At 42.4% G+C, this 18,804-nt stretch overlaps 1 protein-coding gene across 1 annotated transcript in view; it reads left to right on the forward strand.

Moving 5' to 3' along the window:
- Positions 1 to 12,183: 12,183 nt before the first annotated feature.
- Positions 12,184 to 18,804, forward strand: part of tamm41 (TAM41 mitochondrial translocator assembly and maintenance homolog) — a 37,228-nt gene continuing 30,607 nt past the window's right edge. The window contains exon 1 of the mRNA XM_078209727.1: positions 12,184 to 12,490. Coding sequence (XP_078065853.1) covers positions 12,359 to 12,490 — 132 coding nt within the window. The 5' untranslated portion in view covers positions 12,184 to 12,358. The remainder of the gene's footprint in view (positions 12,491 to 18,804) is intronic.

The raw sequence follows: 18,804 nt of genomic DNA on the forward strand, positions 1-18,804 counted from the left end.
GTGTGAGAGATATTAGTTGGCGGATGTGTCAAAGACCGAGTTAAGAAGTTCCATTAATTAGCCAACCTTTATTGAATACATCTGCAAAGATGCAATTAATTCCACCACAAGGTTACGTGTTGAGGATCATAGCAAAATGGATTAATCTTTAATATCACGTTACAGAACTTAAATCATTTTCTGTAGCACAATATCTCAGTTATAGTTGGATTTTACTTGTGACAGTATAATGAAGTTATGTTTGATATTCAATATTACAGTACTGACTTAGGTTAAGTTCAACACATCACCCGTCACTTTCCACTGTTAATTAAGGCTTTCTATTGTCTAATGCGCATAGGAGCGTATAACCTCTTTCTCTTGAGGTCTTCTGTGACTGGTAGGTGCCACAGGGCTGGGGTGCATCACCACCCCCAGGAATGATATCTCAACTTGAATTTGTAAGCTTCCTTTGAAATTCTAATTTTTTTGTTGCCATGCCCCACCAGGTGCTGTCACCTCCTCTCATTTTTGATATTTTAATTTATTGATTGTTATCTTATCAAAAGAGCATTTTGGGTCAATCCACAGTACATGGATTGCAGCGATTCAAGAAGACAGCTCACCAACATCTTCTCAAGGGCAACTAGGAATAGGCAATAGATGCTGGCCAGGCAGCGATGGCCATGTCCCACGAATGAATAAAAAAAAAATATATATAACCTCTTCCTTTTAGCTAGTACAGTGGCTGTGGGACATTTCTGCCTTCCACTGGGACCCTCAGACATTCCCTCTGGTGACATCTGCAGTGGGTCATCACCTCTGGATCATTGTCTTGTTTCTTCAGGCGTATTGATTCCTTCCTACTTTAAGCCAAATGTACAGCTATCATAATTTCCTGTTGTTGTACTGCATTTTGTGCGCTTAGAGATTTGCACTACTAACTTAAATGCTGGGATACATTTTGCAGTCTTTACTTCTATTTGAATTTAAATGCTGAAGACACAAAATTTGGATCAGAACTGAAGCGAGTTATCCTCCAGTGAGTGCATGGTGTGCCACCATATGCTACTGGTGCTGTCTGCACTGTGTACCACAGAAAGAAGAGTATTTAAACAGAAATCTCCTGGGAGAACCTGAATGCATCCCATCTTATCATTGCACAGCCCACGGGTAAAGTAAGGTCCACTTACCAAATTTGGACCACCCAGACAAACAATTTCACACGTCACTTACAAATAACCATGGGCGGAATCATCCCCTCGCACTGATTCATCTGGCGGAATTCTCATCGCTTTTTCCTCTGGAGATGACGTCTAGTCATTTTTTGGGAGAATTTGGCCCTATATTTTCATCTCTTCAACTGCATAATCCTTTAAAAACAAACATTTAATTCAAGTGTTTAATTGCTTAAAATACAGGCATTTTTTCTGTGTAGCCCCACATCAAAGACTTTATAACCACTTAGGACTGTCAAACAAACTGCGAACTGACAGCTCCCCACCGTGATATTGATAGGTTGTGGAATCAGTCATGCAGCAGAAATTCTATAATGAAAGGATTTGGGATTTCTGGAAACGGGGCCCCAGTGCCATTCAGGCTAAGACAGAGACCCTCTTTGTCTTTGTGAAAATTCAGACCTAAGTCACAGCACAAAAATAATATCCCCTACTCATTTTAATAACCACGAAAAGGATTCTCAGTTCCAATTGTGGTGGAACATTACAGCACAGAGGATAATTCCATCCGACCCGTTTAAAAATAAAAATAATTGCCAGAAGCTGTTTTATGTTCTGACTCATTGGTTCAGGAGAGACGTTCACGAAGATCTCAGATGCCCCAGTGTCCTCACCATGTTATTATCAGCTCACACTTCCAGTGATTTGCACAAAAACATTTTTTGGGGAAGTTTTTAGCTAACGGGTCATGCTGCAAAATGCCTACATTTCAGCAAATTCTGACGTTATGTTCAAAATAACGAGAACAAATTTGGCATTAATATTTTAAAACATCTAAATATTAACTTTTCAATAAATGCTTTGAGCAAAGAGCCAACATCATAGAGCGAAGTTGATTCGTGTACATAGAAATATAAAAAAAGACACTGCATTAAAATAGGAGATGAAGCTAATGGCAAATCCTAATATGCTTTTAACTTGATGCAGTAAAGCAAGAATTCAACTCAAAACCTTGCCCAACTTGCCATATTTTTTAACATTGAAGGATAGGAGAGGCACGGTGGCACAGTGGTTAACACTACTGCCTCACACGCCAGGGACCTGGGTTCAGTTCTGGCCTCGGGTGACTGTCTTGTGAAGTGTGCACATTGTCTCCGTGGGTTTCCTCTGGGTGGTCCGGTTTCCTCCCACAGTCCAAAGATGTGCAGGTTAGGTTGATTGGCCATGCTAAATTGACCTTAGTGTCAGGGGGATTAGCAGGGTAAATGAGGGTTGCGGGAATTGGGCCTGGGTGAGATTATAGTCGGTGCAGCCTCGGTGGGCTGAATGGCCTTCTTCTGTACTGTAGGGTTCTATGCATTCTATGATTAATGTACCATTACAATAACAACATTTCTTCTAGTAGTTTTAACACATAACTTATTCCAAGCTACTATAAGGAAAACAAGGTTAACATAAATAGGGGAGTTAGGAAAGCTGCTGTTGAATCGGGGGTCTTTGAGAAGCTGTTTAAAGGAAATACCAATGAAAGGTCAGTTTGCACAGAGCAAGATTTAGGCATCAGAAAGAGTCACCTCAAATCGTAGAATGTACACAGGAGCCCCATGGAGAGTGAGGGGCGGCACGGTAGCACAGTGGTTAGCACTGCTGCTTCACAGCTCCAGGGACCTGGGTTCGATTCCCGGCTTGGGTCACTGTCTGTGTGGAGTTTGCACATTCTCCTCATGTCTGCATGGGCTTCCTCCGGATGCTCCGGTTTCCTCCCACAGTCCAAAGATGTGCGGGTTAGGTTGATTGGCCATGCTAAAATTGCACCTTAGTGTCCTGAGATGCGTAGGTTAGAGGGATTAGTGGATAAATATGTAGGGATATGGGGTAGGGCCTGGGTGGGATTGTGGTCGGTGCAGACTCGATGGGCCAAATGGCCTCTTTCTGCACTGTAGGATTTCTATGAAAGTGTTCGAGATGAGACATAAAAGTGAAAGAGATCACAGAGGTAGAGTGGGACAAACTCAAGAAGAGATTGAATGGTGGAGATGGGGACTTTGAAAATTATGTATTGGGAGTTAAGAAATTGCTCCAATTCATCAAAGATTAGTGTGAAGGGCATTTAGGGCAGTGCAGGGTAGGATACGGAAAGATAAATTTTGAATGAGTTGGTTGTTGATGATGGAATTTGTGAACACGATAAATTTGATTCTAAACCATGAATAAGGATTTTGATTGCAACTGTGAGATAGGCCCTGATGGAGGCAGTGTTTAGAGATAGAACAGTTTTTTGATGGTAGTCAGGTACAGGGTCAATGAAAATATAACAGCTCAAATATTAAATTTGGGCTCATTCTTGTTCAGGTAACATTGCATTGTTTTGACATTCCTTTCAACATCTTTTCACTGATATTGGTACAGCTTGGCACAATAAAGAACACAGCTGCCAATTGAGTGTGGGCCATGATTCAGGTGATAGCACACACATCCCTTAAGGTCCTGGGTTCATGGACTACTCCAGGGCCTAAGCACAAAAATCAAGGCTGACACTCCAGCACAGTGCTGTGAGAGCGCAGCACTGTCAGAGGTGCCATCCTTCGGATGTAACGTTAAACTCGAGGTCACATCTGCCTCCTCAGCTGGATTTATCTGACCCCGAGACGCTATTTTGAAGGAGAGCAGGGAGTTATCCCTGGTGTCCTGGCCGAACATCATAAACTAGTAGATATTTGGTCATCGTCACATTGCTGTTTGCGAGAGCTTGTTGTGTGTAAACTGGGTGAGGTGTTCTCAACATTACAACAGTGACTACATTTCAGAACTACTCACTGAAAGAGTCATGTAAATGTAAACCTTTCTTTCGAAATATTTTTGGACAGTCTCATCCCAGTTCAGGTGAATGCTAATCCAAATTAGAAAATTGCCACTGATAATTGGCAGTGGATTATGAGTCCCTCAGAGAAATGTTACAAAGGCTCGTGTGGACATAGAAATGTCGGAGGTGCTTTTGGGCCCGCACGCTCCATCTGCGGGAACGGTGGCGCGTGCTCAAAATCCAGAGGGCATGATTCACGCCAGCGAGTTTCTGAGTTCCGATCTCCCCGGTTCCTCGTTGGTGGAGTGGCCTGAAACACGCCACAGGACCACAGAACTCTCATTTCAATACATTAGCTTGTCATTAGTGAGCACTCTCTCCGGATACTGAGCCCGCACAGAATTTTCAGCTGGCGCTGGCGTGACATCATGTTGGCACCATTATCAACAGCTTCACATCAGTGGGAACCTGGCGCCTTCACCTTTGAGGAGGGTTTCGGTGGTGAGTGCTCAGGCAGCCAGCACCCTCCGCGGAATCCACTGGTCAGGGGGCATCGGAGACAACTCGGGGGACATGGATAGGGTCAACTCGGGCCTGGGGCTAGGGGTCTCAGAACCGCCATTTTGGGGAGAGGGGGGGTCAGGAAGGGTCACTTTGACCCTTCATGTCGGGGCACACCTTGCTCTAAAGGGGTTGTGAAGGCTGGTATGAAGGCAGCATCGCTTCCTGCATCCTCCTTCCTGGTTTCCTGTCCATACTGCAGCTGAGGAAGTGCCCTTCCTTAGTGGGGGCTGGCAAGAGGGTGGGAGGGACATAGCACTGCCATTCTCACACTTCGCAGGGTGAGGTGCCAGGTGAGTGCGGTAGTGTCCCCCAAGCTTGGGGGCACGAACAGACAGGATGGAGGCTCTATGGGTGAATAAAGTGAAATTTATTGACAAACATTCAGAGCAAAATGGTGATCTTACTGCAATAGTGCCTATACTCACCCATGCCCATTAAGTGCCTACTATTTCTTAATCTTCCTTACCCTCCCACTACATCTAGATGTCTCTCCAGGATCCACAGCTGAGGTTGAGGCGGTCTGCTGGCTTCCACACCCTTTTGTCTGAGATGACTTTGGCTGCCATCCCCTGCAGTCGTTGTGGAACGAGTGCTGGGTAGCCGTTGATATGGAACTCCCCAGTGCCTGCGACAGTTAAGTCATTACGCGGTGGATGTATCAGAGGGAACGCACTGCTGGAGCAGTGTGAAACTCATGGGAATAGAAATTAATGAGCTGTAAGATTTGGCCCAAAAACACACTGACCCAACACTGCCATTTTTTGGCAAGATTTTGCCACCAATCTTTGTGTGATTAAGAGGTATTGTTTTGTGGTTGGACCTAAGGCTCATTGATAGAGTGGTTGGAACTATATTCTACATTTGGCTCAAGCCATAAATGGCCTGGGAGAATTGAATGATTTACACCAAATGCAACCCTCTGCACAAACTTATCTATTTTTGACAGATGTCAGAAATTCAGCGACGGAAAAATAAATACCTTGGACAATAGAACCGCAATCAACAAAACAAAATGCAGCATTTAATTAGAATATATACATATTCTTTGAAAAATGTCTTTTCGTTTATTTTAATTGCGTGAGCTGGTTTGTGTAACAATTATGTTCCTTATTCTCTTAAATTTACTGTTATTGCTAACATTACCATGGTGATGCAAAGCTCCATTTCCCTCCCGCTGGTCCAGCAACTGCTAAAATTAAAAACATGTTTCAGTAAATGTGAGGCCCCAGGATTTTTTTTTTTGGCTGCTTTGTGGCTTGACTTCCGAAGAAACCTGACCAGTTACGACTGCTAACTGGAAGCACGGGAGCATGAGTAGGAGTCAGGCAGGAGTGGGAGAATCACCAAGGACAGTTAAATTGCTTCCATGCCTCTGCAAATTACCTATGCACAGAAAGAGTGCTGGTCCTTTTCTTTTTGTTACCTTGCTTCTGTTTTCTTTAAATTCTTCCTCACTTTCCCTTCAACTCTCAGTTCGTATCCAGTTTCTGTTCCCCCCTCCCTTTCTGAATCACTGATTAATTGAATCATTGATTAACTGCTGCACGGCATGTACTACAACTAGGTGTCCATTGAAATCGTCTATTTTTGTCGACAATTGTGATAATTATTCATAGCACAGTGTGTTAAACTGTGCATGCACCATAATGTGCTAGACAATGTACACATTCTTGGAATTTACTGCTACCACTTTAAAACACCAGCTGCAATTTTTTTTAAGTGCTGATGCTTAAACACATATTGAGGTACGTTTTTCCAGAAGATCATTCCCATAGCTACGGCAAGTCCTAGAATTCCCAAAGGGATAGAGCCACTTCAGTGTCTGCCTGTACCTTAACCTTAAATCAGCTGGAGACTCTCCTGTCAGTTCCTGTGTCAGATATGCCTAGAATATACATTATAAGATGTGCTGAGAAAAATTGAATGGAGCTTGTAATGACCTCATTACATGAGGTGGGCCTCTTGGAGTATGAGCTCCCTGATTGAAGTAATGATTGCCTGCCCCAATCAAGAGTCTCACCTGTGTATATAATGAAGAGTGTCAGGCGTACCGGCACTCTGGATTCTGACCTTGTACCTGAAGCACTCTTGGAAATGGAGATCAGTTGTAAATAAAGGGAATCTGGTGAAGGGACACCGTTATTTCAGAGTTAATATGGATAAATGTATGGTAAATGTATTAGAACAACCAGGAAACATGACATATGCACTCAGTGCCAAAGAATCTATTAGCAAAGGGGGTAAAGGAGAGGTTATGATTATTCACCATTCCTCAAATTTTCTAATCAATGTGAAGCTGCTATCAACACAGTCGATAAAATACTATGATCCATCTCAAGGGTATTTAGGCATAACTGGAAACAGTTTTTATATATAAGATGAATATAGGTGAGCGACACGGTGGCACAGTGGTGAGTACTGCTGCCTCACAGTGCCAGGGACCCAGGTTCGATTCCCGGCTTGGGTCACGGTCTGTGTGGAGTCTGCATATTCTTCCCGTGTCTACGTGGGTTTCCTCCGGGTGCTCCAGTTTCCTCTCTCAGTCCGAAAGGCGTGCTGGTTAGGTGCATTGGCCATGTTAAATTCTCCCTCGCTGTACCTGAATAGGTGCTGGAGTGTGGAGTATTTTCACAATAACTTCATTGCAGTGTTAATGTAATTCTACTTATAACAATAAATTTTTTAAAAATTGAAACACTATTATTCGTAACTAACATTTCTTTAAACTTTCCTTAGAGGAAACTGTAAACTAATGTTGCCTATTTTATTATCCTCCCCATAACGGTGAGATCTTCTGGTCCCACTGAAGTTGAACACCCACGGCAGGATCCGTGCAAAAGGCTGTAACTTTCAATAGAATCAGAAAATCCCATATCGGCCAATGGCTTACCTCATCCACAGTGGGAAAAACTGCTGCCTAGTGCCAGGCAGCTTTCCTGCAGTGCCTCTTCCAGTCCTTGTAGCACTGTTGGTAGGGGGACTGGAGAGCTGGGGACCAATCTGATTGACTGACAGCTCTCCAAGGCAAACTTCCTCCAGAGTGAGGGGCAGGAGTCCCACATTACGGTGATCAATGATCATTAGAGCATCATATGGCATTGGAGCTGCCGGAATCGGTAGGGAGTGTTCCTTGCTGACTCTTTGGAGGCGGTGACTATTCAGGCTATTGAGTCATTTATGCCACAATAGGAGCCCATTCGGCCCATTAAGTCCATGTTGACTCTCCGTGGAGCAATCCAGTCAGTCCCATTCCCCTATAGTCTATTTCCTTCATGTGCCAATCCAATTCCCCTTTAAAATCATTGATGGTCTCAGCTTCCACCACCCTGGTTGGCATTGAGTTCCAGATCATGACCATCTGTTTTGTAAAAAAATTCTTCCTCACATTCCCCCTGCATCTCTTTCCCAAAACCTTAGATCTGCGCCCCTAAGCTCCTGTAACATTAGCTAAAGGGAATGCTTTTTGTTTACCTTATCCATACCTGTCAGAATCTTGTATCCCTGTATCAAATCACCCTTCAGTCTCCTTTGCTCCAAGGAGAACAACCCTAGCTTCTCCAACTTAACCTTGTAACTAAAATCCCTCATTGCTGGAACCATTTTGGTCCACTGCGCCCTCTCAGACACCTTCTCATCTTTCCTAAAGTGTGGTGACCAGAACTGAGTGCAATACCCTCACTGATGAGGCCTAATCAGATCTTTGTAAAGATCCTCTGTAATTTCTCTCCTTTTACACTCAATGGGGTGAATTTCTCATTTCACCTACCACAGGAATCGTAGCGGACATGGAAAGGTCCATTGACCTCGGGCGGGATTTTCCAGTTTCGAGGCGAGCATGGCCGGAAAATCCTGCCCAATGTTTCTACTCTGAGATATGGCATATGTTTTGCTAACCATTCTCTCCATGTGTCCTGCCACCTTCAAAGATCTATATACAAGCATCAGTGGTCTCTCTCTCCCTTTACAATCTTTAGAATTGTGTCATTAACTCTATAATCGCCTCTCTCTATCCCTTCAGCCAAATGGCATCGCCTCAAACTTGCTTCTATTAAATTCCATCTGCCACTTGGCTGCCATTTTGAGCATAAAAGTTCAAGAAAGTCCACACAGAAGTCACATGCAGAGACCACACTTTGTCCAAATTTTTAAAAAGATTTTGCAGTATTCAGTGAAATCTCCATCAAATCCATACCTGTTTATTAATATCACTCAACACTCAAGTTAAAGATCAAAAAACTCAAGTTTTCTACATTTATGTCAGCTGTGAATAGTCTGTAAACTTATAACCAAACTGAGGCTGTTGTTTTATGACAATACTTTAAAGCAATTTATTTGTTATTGCCTCACTCAGAGGCTATCCATCAAGATATGTTTCTTTCTATATCTTTCATTGTATTTTAACACATCAAAATGATTACATAAAAATAAAGAAACTTCCACTGTTACATTTTCTTAAATTTATGTGCCTAATGTGCATTACTGATGATTGATGGGTTTCAGCTTTCATTTAAAGGACTTATGATGAAATATGGCAAAGGTTCCAGCTTCCCTTCAGCTCTGTCTCAGCTGAGCATCTTTTGCTCCACCTCATCCACAGTATAAAATCCATCACATCTCTCCCTCTCTTCAGCTCTGAAGAAGAATCATGCATATTCAAAACACTAACTCTGTTTCTCTCTCTACAGATGCTGGCAGCCCTGCTGAGTTTTTCCAGCATTTTCTGTTTTTATTCCAGATCTCCTTGGGTCGATTTCATAAGTTTCCGCTTGTCACCCGCTGATAAAATGGATGGAAAATTTTTAAGCAATCAATATCGGCATAAAGTTTCAAGTAAATCTTGGCATAAATGTCATTTAAGTAGAATCATGGAAATTCCAAACCAAATGAGGAGAGAATTGATTTCCTTGTGGGCGTGGGACATAGTCCTGGCCCTGGAATTGCTGAGAAACAATATGAATTCAAATGTTTCAATTTAGTGTAGAAGAAAAGAATACAAATACAGAATGCAACAGCGAAATGTCTCAGAGGAATATAAGGTTAATACGTTTTTGGCAATCGACCTTCAAATCCCTCCATGGACTTGACCCACCCTATCATTACAATGACGTCAAGCATCACAACCTTCTGAGGTATTTGCACCCATATAATTGTGGTGTCTTGAGCAGCCCAATTTTTATCATTCCATCATTAACGACTGTACCTTCAGCTTCTCAGGCCCTGAACTCAGGAATCCCCTTACTACACCCCTCTGCTTCTCTTTCCCTCTTTAATTTGCTACTTAAGACGTACTTTTTTGACCAAGCTTTGGGGCATCTGGTTAATATTGCCCTATGTTGCTTTTTGCCGCATTTTGTTTTATAATGCTCCTGCGGCATGGCATGGTAGCACAGTGGTTAGCACTGCTGCCTCACCGCTCCGGGGACCCAGGTTCAATCTTTTAGGTGTCTGTCTGCATGGATTTCCTCTGGATGGTATTGTTTCCTCCAATAGTCCAAAGATGTCCAAAGAGATTGGTGAGATCCTAAATGAATATTTCTCATCTGTATTCACTGTTGAGAAAAGCATAGATGTTAGGGAATTTGGGGAAATAATTAGTGATGTCTTGAGGAGTGAACATATAACAGAGGAGGAGGTGCTGGAAGTCTTAAAGCGCATTAAGGTAGATAATTCCCTGGGACTTGATGAAGTGTATCCCAGGACACTGTGGGAGGCTAGGGAGGAAACTGCGGGTCCCCGAGCAGAGATATTTGAATCATCAATAGTCACAGATGAGGTACCTGAAAATTGGAGAGTGGCAAATGTTGTGCCTTTGTTTAAGAAGGGCTGCAGGGAAAAGCCTGGGAACTACAGGCCGGTGAGCCGAGTGGGTAAGTTGTTAGAAGATATTTCAAGAGACAGGATCTACAGGCATTTAGAGATGCAAGGACTGATTAGGGACAGTCAGCATGGCTTTGTGAGTGGAAAATCATGTCTTACAAATTTGATTGAGTTTTTTGAAGGGGTAACCAAGAAGGTAGATGAGGGCAGTGCAGTTGATGTTGTCTACATGGACTTTAGCAAGGCCTTTGACAAGGTATCACATGGTAGGTTGTTGCATAAGGTTAAATCTCAGGGTGAGGTAGCCAAATGGATACAAAATTGGCTTGATGACAGAAGACAGAGGGTGGTTGTAGAGGGTTGTTTTTCAAACCAGAGGCCTGTGACAGTGGTGTGCACAGTAAGAGTTTTAACAACACCAGGTTAAAGTCCAACAGGTTTATTTGGTAGCAAATGCAGGGATCGGTGGTGGGTCTACTGTTATTTGTCATTTATATTAATGATTTGGATGAGAATTTAGTAGGCATGGTTAGTAAATTTGCAGATGACACCAAGATTGGTGGCATTGTGGACAGTGGGCTGACGAATGGCAGATGGAGTTTAATTTAGATAAATGCAAGGTGATGCATTTTGGTCGATCAAACCAGGGCAGGACTTACTCAGTTAATGGTAGGACGTTGGGGAGAGTTATAGAACAAAGAGATCTAGGGGGTACAGGTTCATTGCTCCTTGAAAGTGGAGTCAGAGGTGGACAGAGTGGTGAAGAAGGCATTCAGCATGCTTGGTTTCATTGGTCAGAATATTGAATACAGGAGCTGGGACATCTTGTTGAAGTTGTACAAGACATTGGTAAGGCCGCACTTGGAATATAGTGTCTTCAGTTCTGGTTATCCTATTATAGAAAGGATATTATTAAACTAGAAAGAGTGCAGAAAAGATTTACTAGGATGCTACCGGGACTTGATGGTTTGAGTTATAAGGAGAGGCTGGATAGACTGGGACTTTTTTCTCTGGAGCGTAGGAGGCTTAGGGGTCTTATAGAGGTCTATAAAATAATGAGGGGCATAGGTCAGCTAGATAGTCAATATCTTTTCCCAAAGGTAAGGGAGTCTAAAACTAGAGGGTATAGATTTAAGGTGAGAGGGGAGAGATACAAAAGGGTTTAGAGGGGCAATTTTTTCATACAGAGGATGGTGAGTGTCTGGAACAAGCTGCCAGAGGTAGTAGAGGCGGGTACAATTTTGTCTTTTAAAAAGCATTTCGACAGTTACGTGGGTAAGATGGGTACAAGGGATGTGGATCAAATGCGGGCAATTGGGACTAGCTTAGGGGCTAAAAAAGGCATGGCATGGACAAGTTGGGCCGAAGGGCCTGTTTCCATGCTGTAAACCTCTACGACTCTTATGTACAGGTTTGGTGGATTAGCCATAGTAAAATTGTCCCTTAATGTTCCAAGATATGAAGGTTAGAATAATTAACCATAGTAAATGTGTGTGGTTACGGGAATAAGGCAGGATATGGAGTCTGGGTAAGTTGCTCTATCCAAGAGTTGGTGCAGACTCGATGGGCTGAATGGCCTCCTTCTGCATTGTAGGGATTCTATGAAAAGTTCTATGAAAAACCTTGGGACATTTTATTCAATTAAAGGCAATAATAAAAGAAGTTGCAGTGTCAAGGGTCGGCACACAGATATAAAAGTAGCATAAGATTTGCGAACCCCTCTTCTAATTCCGTTTGTCAGAGTACTGGGCATTGGCATCCCCATTTACACCACAGGAGGTGACAGAAAGATGCCTATAGTGCTCAGCCCAGTTCGCATTGAGCAGCCTGCAGCTCTCTCCTCCCGCCAGCAGATGGAGCGGTGAGGGCGGCTGAAGCCCAGCGCTGTCCCCTACCCCGGCGATGTGACACCATGGGGCCGGCTTCTTCATAACTTTACCTCGGGGCCTTGTGCTGGGCCTTTAGTAATCGCGGAAGGGATTGTGTGTGTGTTTCCGTGCGCGCACGGCAGTCTGCAATGGCGGTGCCGATGCTGCAGAGTAACAGCGGGTTGATGCGGAGGATCCTGGCCCACTTCCCCCGGGACCTGAGCCTGGCCTTCGCTTACGGCTCCGGCCTGTTCGGACAGACCGGGCACCCGGGCCCGAGTGTAAGTGAGGGATACGGGGGCCGGCTATTGAGGGTACCAGGCTAGGCTGGAGAGGGAGAGGGACATCCTGATCAATTGTACCAATCTAGGGGAGACCTGTGACCAGAAAACAATAATATCAATGGTACTGATATATATTTTATATATAATGTATAAGGTAAAGTCACCATAGCCCCAGATGACTATCAGGCTGCCCTCCCCTTTGATGGGGAGAGTTGACTGGTGGTGATTTGACCTCAGGATAACCACACCTCAGGGCAAGGTGGAACCTTCCTGAATTCACACACACAATCTCAATGGTCATTTGGACAAATGTGGATTAATTAATGTCAGCACCATGGATGTTGAACTAACTTGATTCTGTTTTTTGATGCGGTAACAGAGGTAAAGTCTCCATTGTCCCAGATGACCATAAAGCTGCTCTCCCCTTTGACGGGGACAGCTGACTGGTGGTGATTTCAAACCTGAGGATCACCACACCTGTGGCGAGGGGCAAGGTTGAGAAGGCGGAGCCTTCATGAATTCACACACACATATATATAAATAGTCATTTGGACAAATGTGGATTAATTAAAGTCAGCATCAATCTGAGCTTCATCTTGGCCAAAAGGCTTTAAAAAATTGCATCGTGTGAAGCCTCAGTTTAACCTCATTGGCTACCCTGAGGACTTACACTTGATCTTAGGTGAGGTAAAGTTGTCTTGTTCCCAGATGACTATAAGCTGCTCTCCCCTTTGAGAGGGAGGGCTGTCTGGTGGTTATTTAACTTGAGGATCACCGCACCTCAGGTGAGGGGCAAGGTTGAGAAGGTGGAACCTTCATGAATTCACACACACACACACACACACACACATATATATATATATATATATATATATATATATATTACATATGTTTCTATGAGGCTCCTAGATGAGTACATGGGACTTAATAGGATGGAGAGTTATAGGTAGGCCTAAAAGGTAGGGATATGTTCGGCACAACTTGTGGGGCCGAAGGGCCTGTTTTGTGCTGCAGTTTTTCTATGTTTCTATATATATAATATATATAAGTAGTCATTTGGACCAATGTGGATTAATTAAGGAAAGTCAGCACCATGGATGTTGACTAACTTGATTCCATTTTTTGATGTGATAACAGAGAATTAGGGTCATGATGTACATGGAGATGCAAAAGATGTTTGATAAAATCTCAGGTAACTTGTGACAGGTTTGTCAGTGAAGATATGTGCTCTCATGAACACACATATGAATTAGGAGTAGGAGTCAGCCCCTCGAACCGGCTCTGCCATTCAATAAGATAATTGCTGATATGATTGTAACCTCAACCCCACATTCCTGCCTACCCCAGAGTAGATAGGGAGAAATTGTTCCATTATTAGAAGGATCAAGAACCAGAATTGGGCAAAGTTAAACAGGTTGGGACTCGATTCATTGGAATTTACAAGAATGAGAGGTGATCTCATTGAAACATATAGAATTCTTACAGGGCTTTACAGGGTAAATGAGAGGATGTTTCTCCTCATGAGAGAGTCTAGGGCATAGTCTCAGAATAAAGGGGCACCAATTTAAGACTGCGATGAGGAGGAATTTCTTCTCTCAGAAGGTTGAGAGTCTTGGAACTCCTTGCCACAGGGAGCTGTGGAGGCAGAATTCTTGTGTATCTTGAAGGCTGAGGTAGATTTTTGATCAGTTAGGGAATTGAGAGTTACAGGGAAAGAGCAGGAAAGAGGACGTGAGGAATGTCGGATCAGCCATGATCCTATTGAATGGCAGAGCAGGCTCGAGGGACCAAACAGGCTACCCATGTTCCTATTTCTTATGGTAACCAAAGGATACTGATTTAAGGTGGTTGGCAAAAGTGCCAACACGGAAAATGAAAACCATTTTTATGCAGTGAGTATATATCTGGAATGAACTGGCTGAGAGTGTGGTGGAAGCAGATTCAATTATGACTTTTAAAAGAGAATTGGACTATTATCTGAAGAGAAACTGTTTGAAGGGCTACAAGGAAAAGGCAGAGCATTCTTGCTAAGAGCTGACAGAGACTTGACAGGTTCCAGTGGCCTCTTTCTGTGCTGTAACCCATCTATGAATTTATAATATGGATAGAGGAAAACCGTTCAGCAGTACGAAGATGGAGGGTGCTTTATGAATGGTACTGATAAAAGGTGACCCTTATCTATGGAACTAATATGTTGTGAGAGAGGGATTTTTATTAATGGGGAGAGTGAGATTTATTAACTACAATCATAAGCTTTTTAATGGGAAAATGAAAGAAATTCTTAATATTGATGCTATTATACGTGGGAGGGAGAGAGACCCTTTATTAATAGTTCTACCACATGCAAGTGAAGAGATTCCTCACTTTCTGAGATGAGGAAGACAAATAAGAAAGAGATCCTTCTTATGAAATGGAACTATAGCATGTTGGGAACAGACGTTAGCTACTCCTATCATATGGAGATAGATGAGAAAGATTGTGTGTGAGTAGGTCTGACCCCCTCATAATCTCTCTCCTCTTCAGGTACCATTCCCTAAGAGAGCGTTAGTGACCATGGACATCCATGTGTTGGTTCATGGTTATGCTTGGCAAGGTAATGCAGTGGTTTGCTGTTGCCTTCTGTGGGTCCTGGCTGACCAGGAAATTCTCCTGCTCTTGGTGCTTGCCATGGGAGTATTGGAAGGGTTGGCAGGTTGATAATTGATTCATGGACGAAAAGAAATTGGTTTAGGTTGGAGGGTCACAGTTTTTTTTTTTAACTGGTCGGTGCAACATCGTGGGCCGAAGGGCCTGTTCTGCGCTGTAATGTTCTATGTTCTATGTTCTATGATCTCGTTGGCCACATTATGAACATGCCTTGTGTAATCACCAAGCTCTGGAGCAGGACTTGAACCTGGAGCTTTGAGCTTAGGTAGGGTTGCTACCTCTGTAACACAAGACTCCCCAGCCCCATCTCATCATAAACAGTGGTATGTTGCCAAGAATACAGTTGCTGAGTATTTTTGACCTCATTAGCTCTTAAGCCAAACTTGATCAGCTCATTATCTTTCAAGACATATACTTTGACTTAAGTCTGAATGGTTGAAAGGAAAGAAAATTATTTAATTATTGCTTCATAATTATGAGGAGCAGGGCAAACCTGAAGAGTTGGTAACATCACAGCACATGACAAATCTTTTAGCTCTCTATAAGCTGCTCTGCAATAGCTTCTCTGTCATGCGGTATTTTGTGAGCAGGGCGTTGATGCTGGGGGTATACACCAGGATAAGATGAATTGGTTGTCGGCAATGGAATAATTTCCCACTTTAGGATCCTCATGCTGAGCTGCAGAGTGAAGTACCCCCTTAACCTTCGATGAGCATCCTCCATTTAACTAATTTCTACTTCAGAAATCTGAGTGATCCCTCTGTGTAGACTTGTCAATTTTTGCTGCATAATTGGTTGTTTTGTGTAGTGAGCTTATAAATGCTCAACTAGATTGATATTGAACAATTGTTCCTTCAGTTGAATTATGGCATCGATAAATCACTTTTCTATGCCAGTGCTGTCCAGTAGATTAGCCACTAGATCGAGTACTGTGGACTGCAGGAAAGGAACCAATTCAAAATATTCAAATGCATGTCATTTATTGGGAATCCAGATGTGACTGATTGCATTTGTCTTTAGTCAATAAATTGTGAGCAATAGAAATTTATAAGGCATGTGATCTCGATACCTATATTCACACAGCGTATAAGTACGTTCGGCTTTATACTTTTGTTGGTATGGTAAAATAGACGAAAAGCAGACCATGCATGTGATTTTTGATCTTGAGTGCTTTATTTCTCTTGGTTATTGATTGGGGCAGATGTTAAGTAAATATAAAGCACTGTCACACATTTGCTGTCAATTCGTGTAAATATAAGATGTTTATTATTAAAATTAGTGCAAATGGCTAAAAATGTCACTCTATCCACATTTGAGGCCAGTCAGCAATTTTTGTTGGACAACAGTGATCTCTGTTCTCTTTCTAAAAATTCTACTGTTGTATCTAATTTTAAAAATACCTTAAATGAATGAGTTATGGTCGTAACGTTGGACCATTCCGCATTTTGGTGAACTACCATCCCTTCATTAGTAATATTGCCACACTAATATCAGAAACGTTTAAATGTATTTATCAAAGGAAAAGCTGGTGTGGCATAAACACTAACCAGTTAAGTAGGATCGCCAGCAATGCTATTATATTTTAGAGGCTAACACTATGACATATACTCCTAGCGGCCTATAATCAGTGAATTTAAAACTTGTACAGAAAATATTGTCTGAAAAGTACAGCTGACATTGTGAAATAACCTTCTAAAGAAGTTGTCTTCTGTTTTCCATGAAAACAATGCCCTCAGCTACAGAAAATATATCATATATTGTTTTGACAAGGCAATCAATTTTTCCTTAATTACAGCACAGGAACTTTTGGGGATTTCACAAATCTGAGGCATTTTTGCTGGCAAAAAGAAAACCTTCCACTTACTTCATTGGTATCCATGTGAAACACTAGCGAGGAGAGGCAATGGAGTAGTGGTATTGTCACTGGGCTAGTAGTCCAGAAACCCAGGGTAATGCTCTGGGGACCTGGTTCTGAATCCCACCATGGCAGATGGTGGCATTTGAATTCAATAAAAATCTGGAATTAAGAAGTCTTAAGGATGACCATGAAACTATTTTTGATTGTTCTAAAAACTCATCCAATACTAATGTTCTTTAGGGAACAAAATCTGGAAAGAGACTGCAGGTGAGTGAAGTATAGAGGATTCTAGGTGTTCTTGTGCATGAATCACAAAAAGCTGGCAAGTAGGTCCAACAAGTTATTAAGGCAAACTGCATTTTGGCGTTTATTGCAAAGGGGTTGGAGTTTAAAAATAGAGAGGTTTTGTTGCAATTGTGAGACCTCACCTGGAATACTGATTACGGTTTTAGTCCCCTTACCTTAAAAAGGATATAGCAATATTGGAGGCAGTCCAAGCTGATTCACCAGGCTAAATCCTGGGATGAGAGGGTTGTCGTATCAAGAGAAGCTAACTAGTCTGGGTCTGTATTCATTGGAGTTTAGAAGAGTGAGGGGTGACTTTATTCAAACATACAAGATCCTGAGGGGGCTTGACACGGTAGATGGTGAGATGTTTTCACTTGTGGGAGAGTCTCGAACAAGGTTTAAGTCTTAAGTTTATTTATTGGTGTCACAAGTAGGCTTACATTAACACTGCAATGAAGTTACTGTGAAAATCCTTTAGTTGCCACACTCCGTGCCTGTTCGGGTACACTGAGGGAGAACAGGACATAGCTACAAGATAAAGGACAGGTCATTTAAAACTGAGGTGTGTCGAAATTTCTTCTTGCAGTAGTTGGTGAATCTCTGGAATTCTCTGCTCCAAATGGTGGTGGAGGCTAGATCATTAGAAGTTTTTAAAGTGGAGGTGGATAAATATTTGACATATTGAGGAATGGAGAGCTATGGGAAAATGGCTCAAAAAAGTTGTGAGGCTGGCATAGGTCAGCCATGATCATATTGAATGGTGGGGCAGGCTTGAAAGGCCTGGTGGTCTACTCCTGCTTTTAATACTTATGTTCCTATGTTCTTGTGTTGTGCTGTCCTTAACTGGTTTGGTCTACATGTGACCCATAGCAATGTGGTTGACTCTTAAATACCCTCTAAAATGGCCTGGCATGCCACTCAGTTCAAGGGCAATTAGGGATGGGTAATAAATGCTGGCCCAGCCAGCAATGTCCGCATCCCTTGAATGAATAAAAAATAAATGATGTGACCAAAAGTAATTGATATCTCCCTTGCTCTCAGATCAATTAACTTTTAGGTTGTCGTATCCATATGTGGTCAACTATTAAGAAATTACGATAATTACTTTTCAGCAGATGATTGTGTAATTAGAAAGTAACCAATTATGAAATGCTTTAATGTAATAAGGCTAAGAGTAAAACTAAGGGACAGGTTGTGATGCAGAAAACAATCTTTATAATAATGAGGTTAACAAGGCTGACATTCTTGGCTTCCACTGTCCACTGTTGTGGCCATTTTCATTCATTATTTTCATGACCTTTGTCTCTTGCATCTTTTGTCTTCCCATTGCTTCTGTCTCCTTACTGCCTCAGACTCTTGGATGCCTCTTTCTGTGATTTGTATTTGCACATACAACTACCCCAGATCAATAGTACTTGCTGTCTTACTCTAGATCCACTTTTCTACTCAGCTCTCAAGTTATGAGATTTAAATTTTCATGATGAATGAGAAACAAAATGACACTGCAGAACCTGAGATT

Source organism: Mustelus asterias, chromosome 3 (genome assembly GCF_964213995.1).
Source record: "Mustelus asterias chromosome 3, sMusAst1.hap1.1, whole genome shotgun sequence".
NCBI lineage: Eukaryota > Metazoa > Chordata > Chondrichthyes > Carcharhiniformes > Triakidae > Mustelus > Mustelus asterias.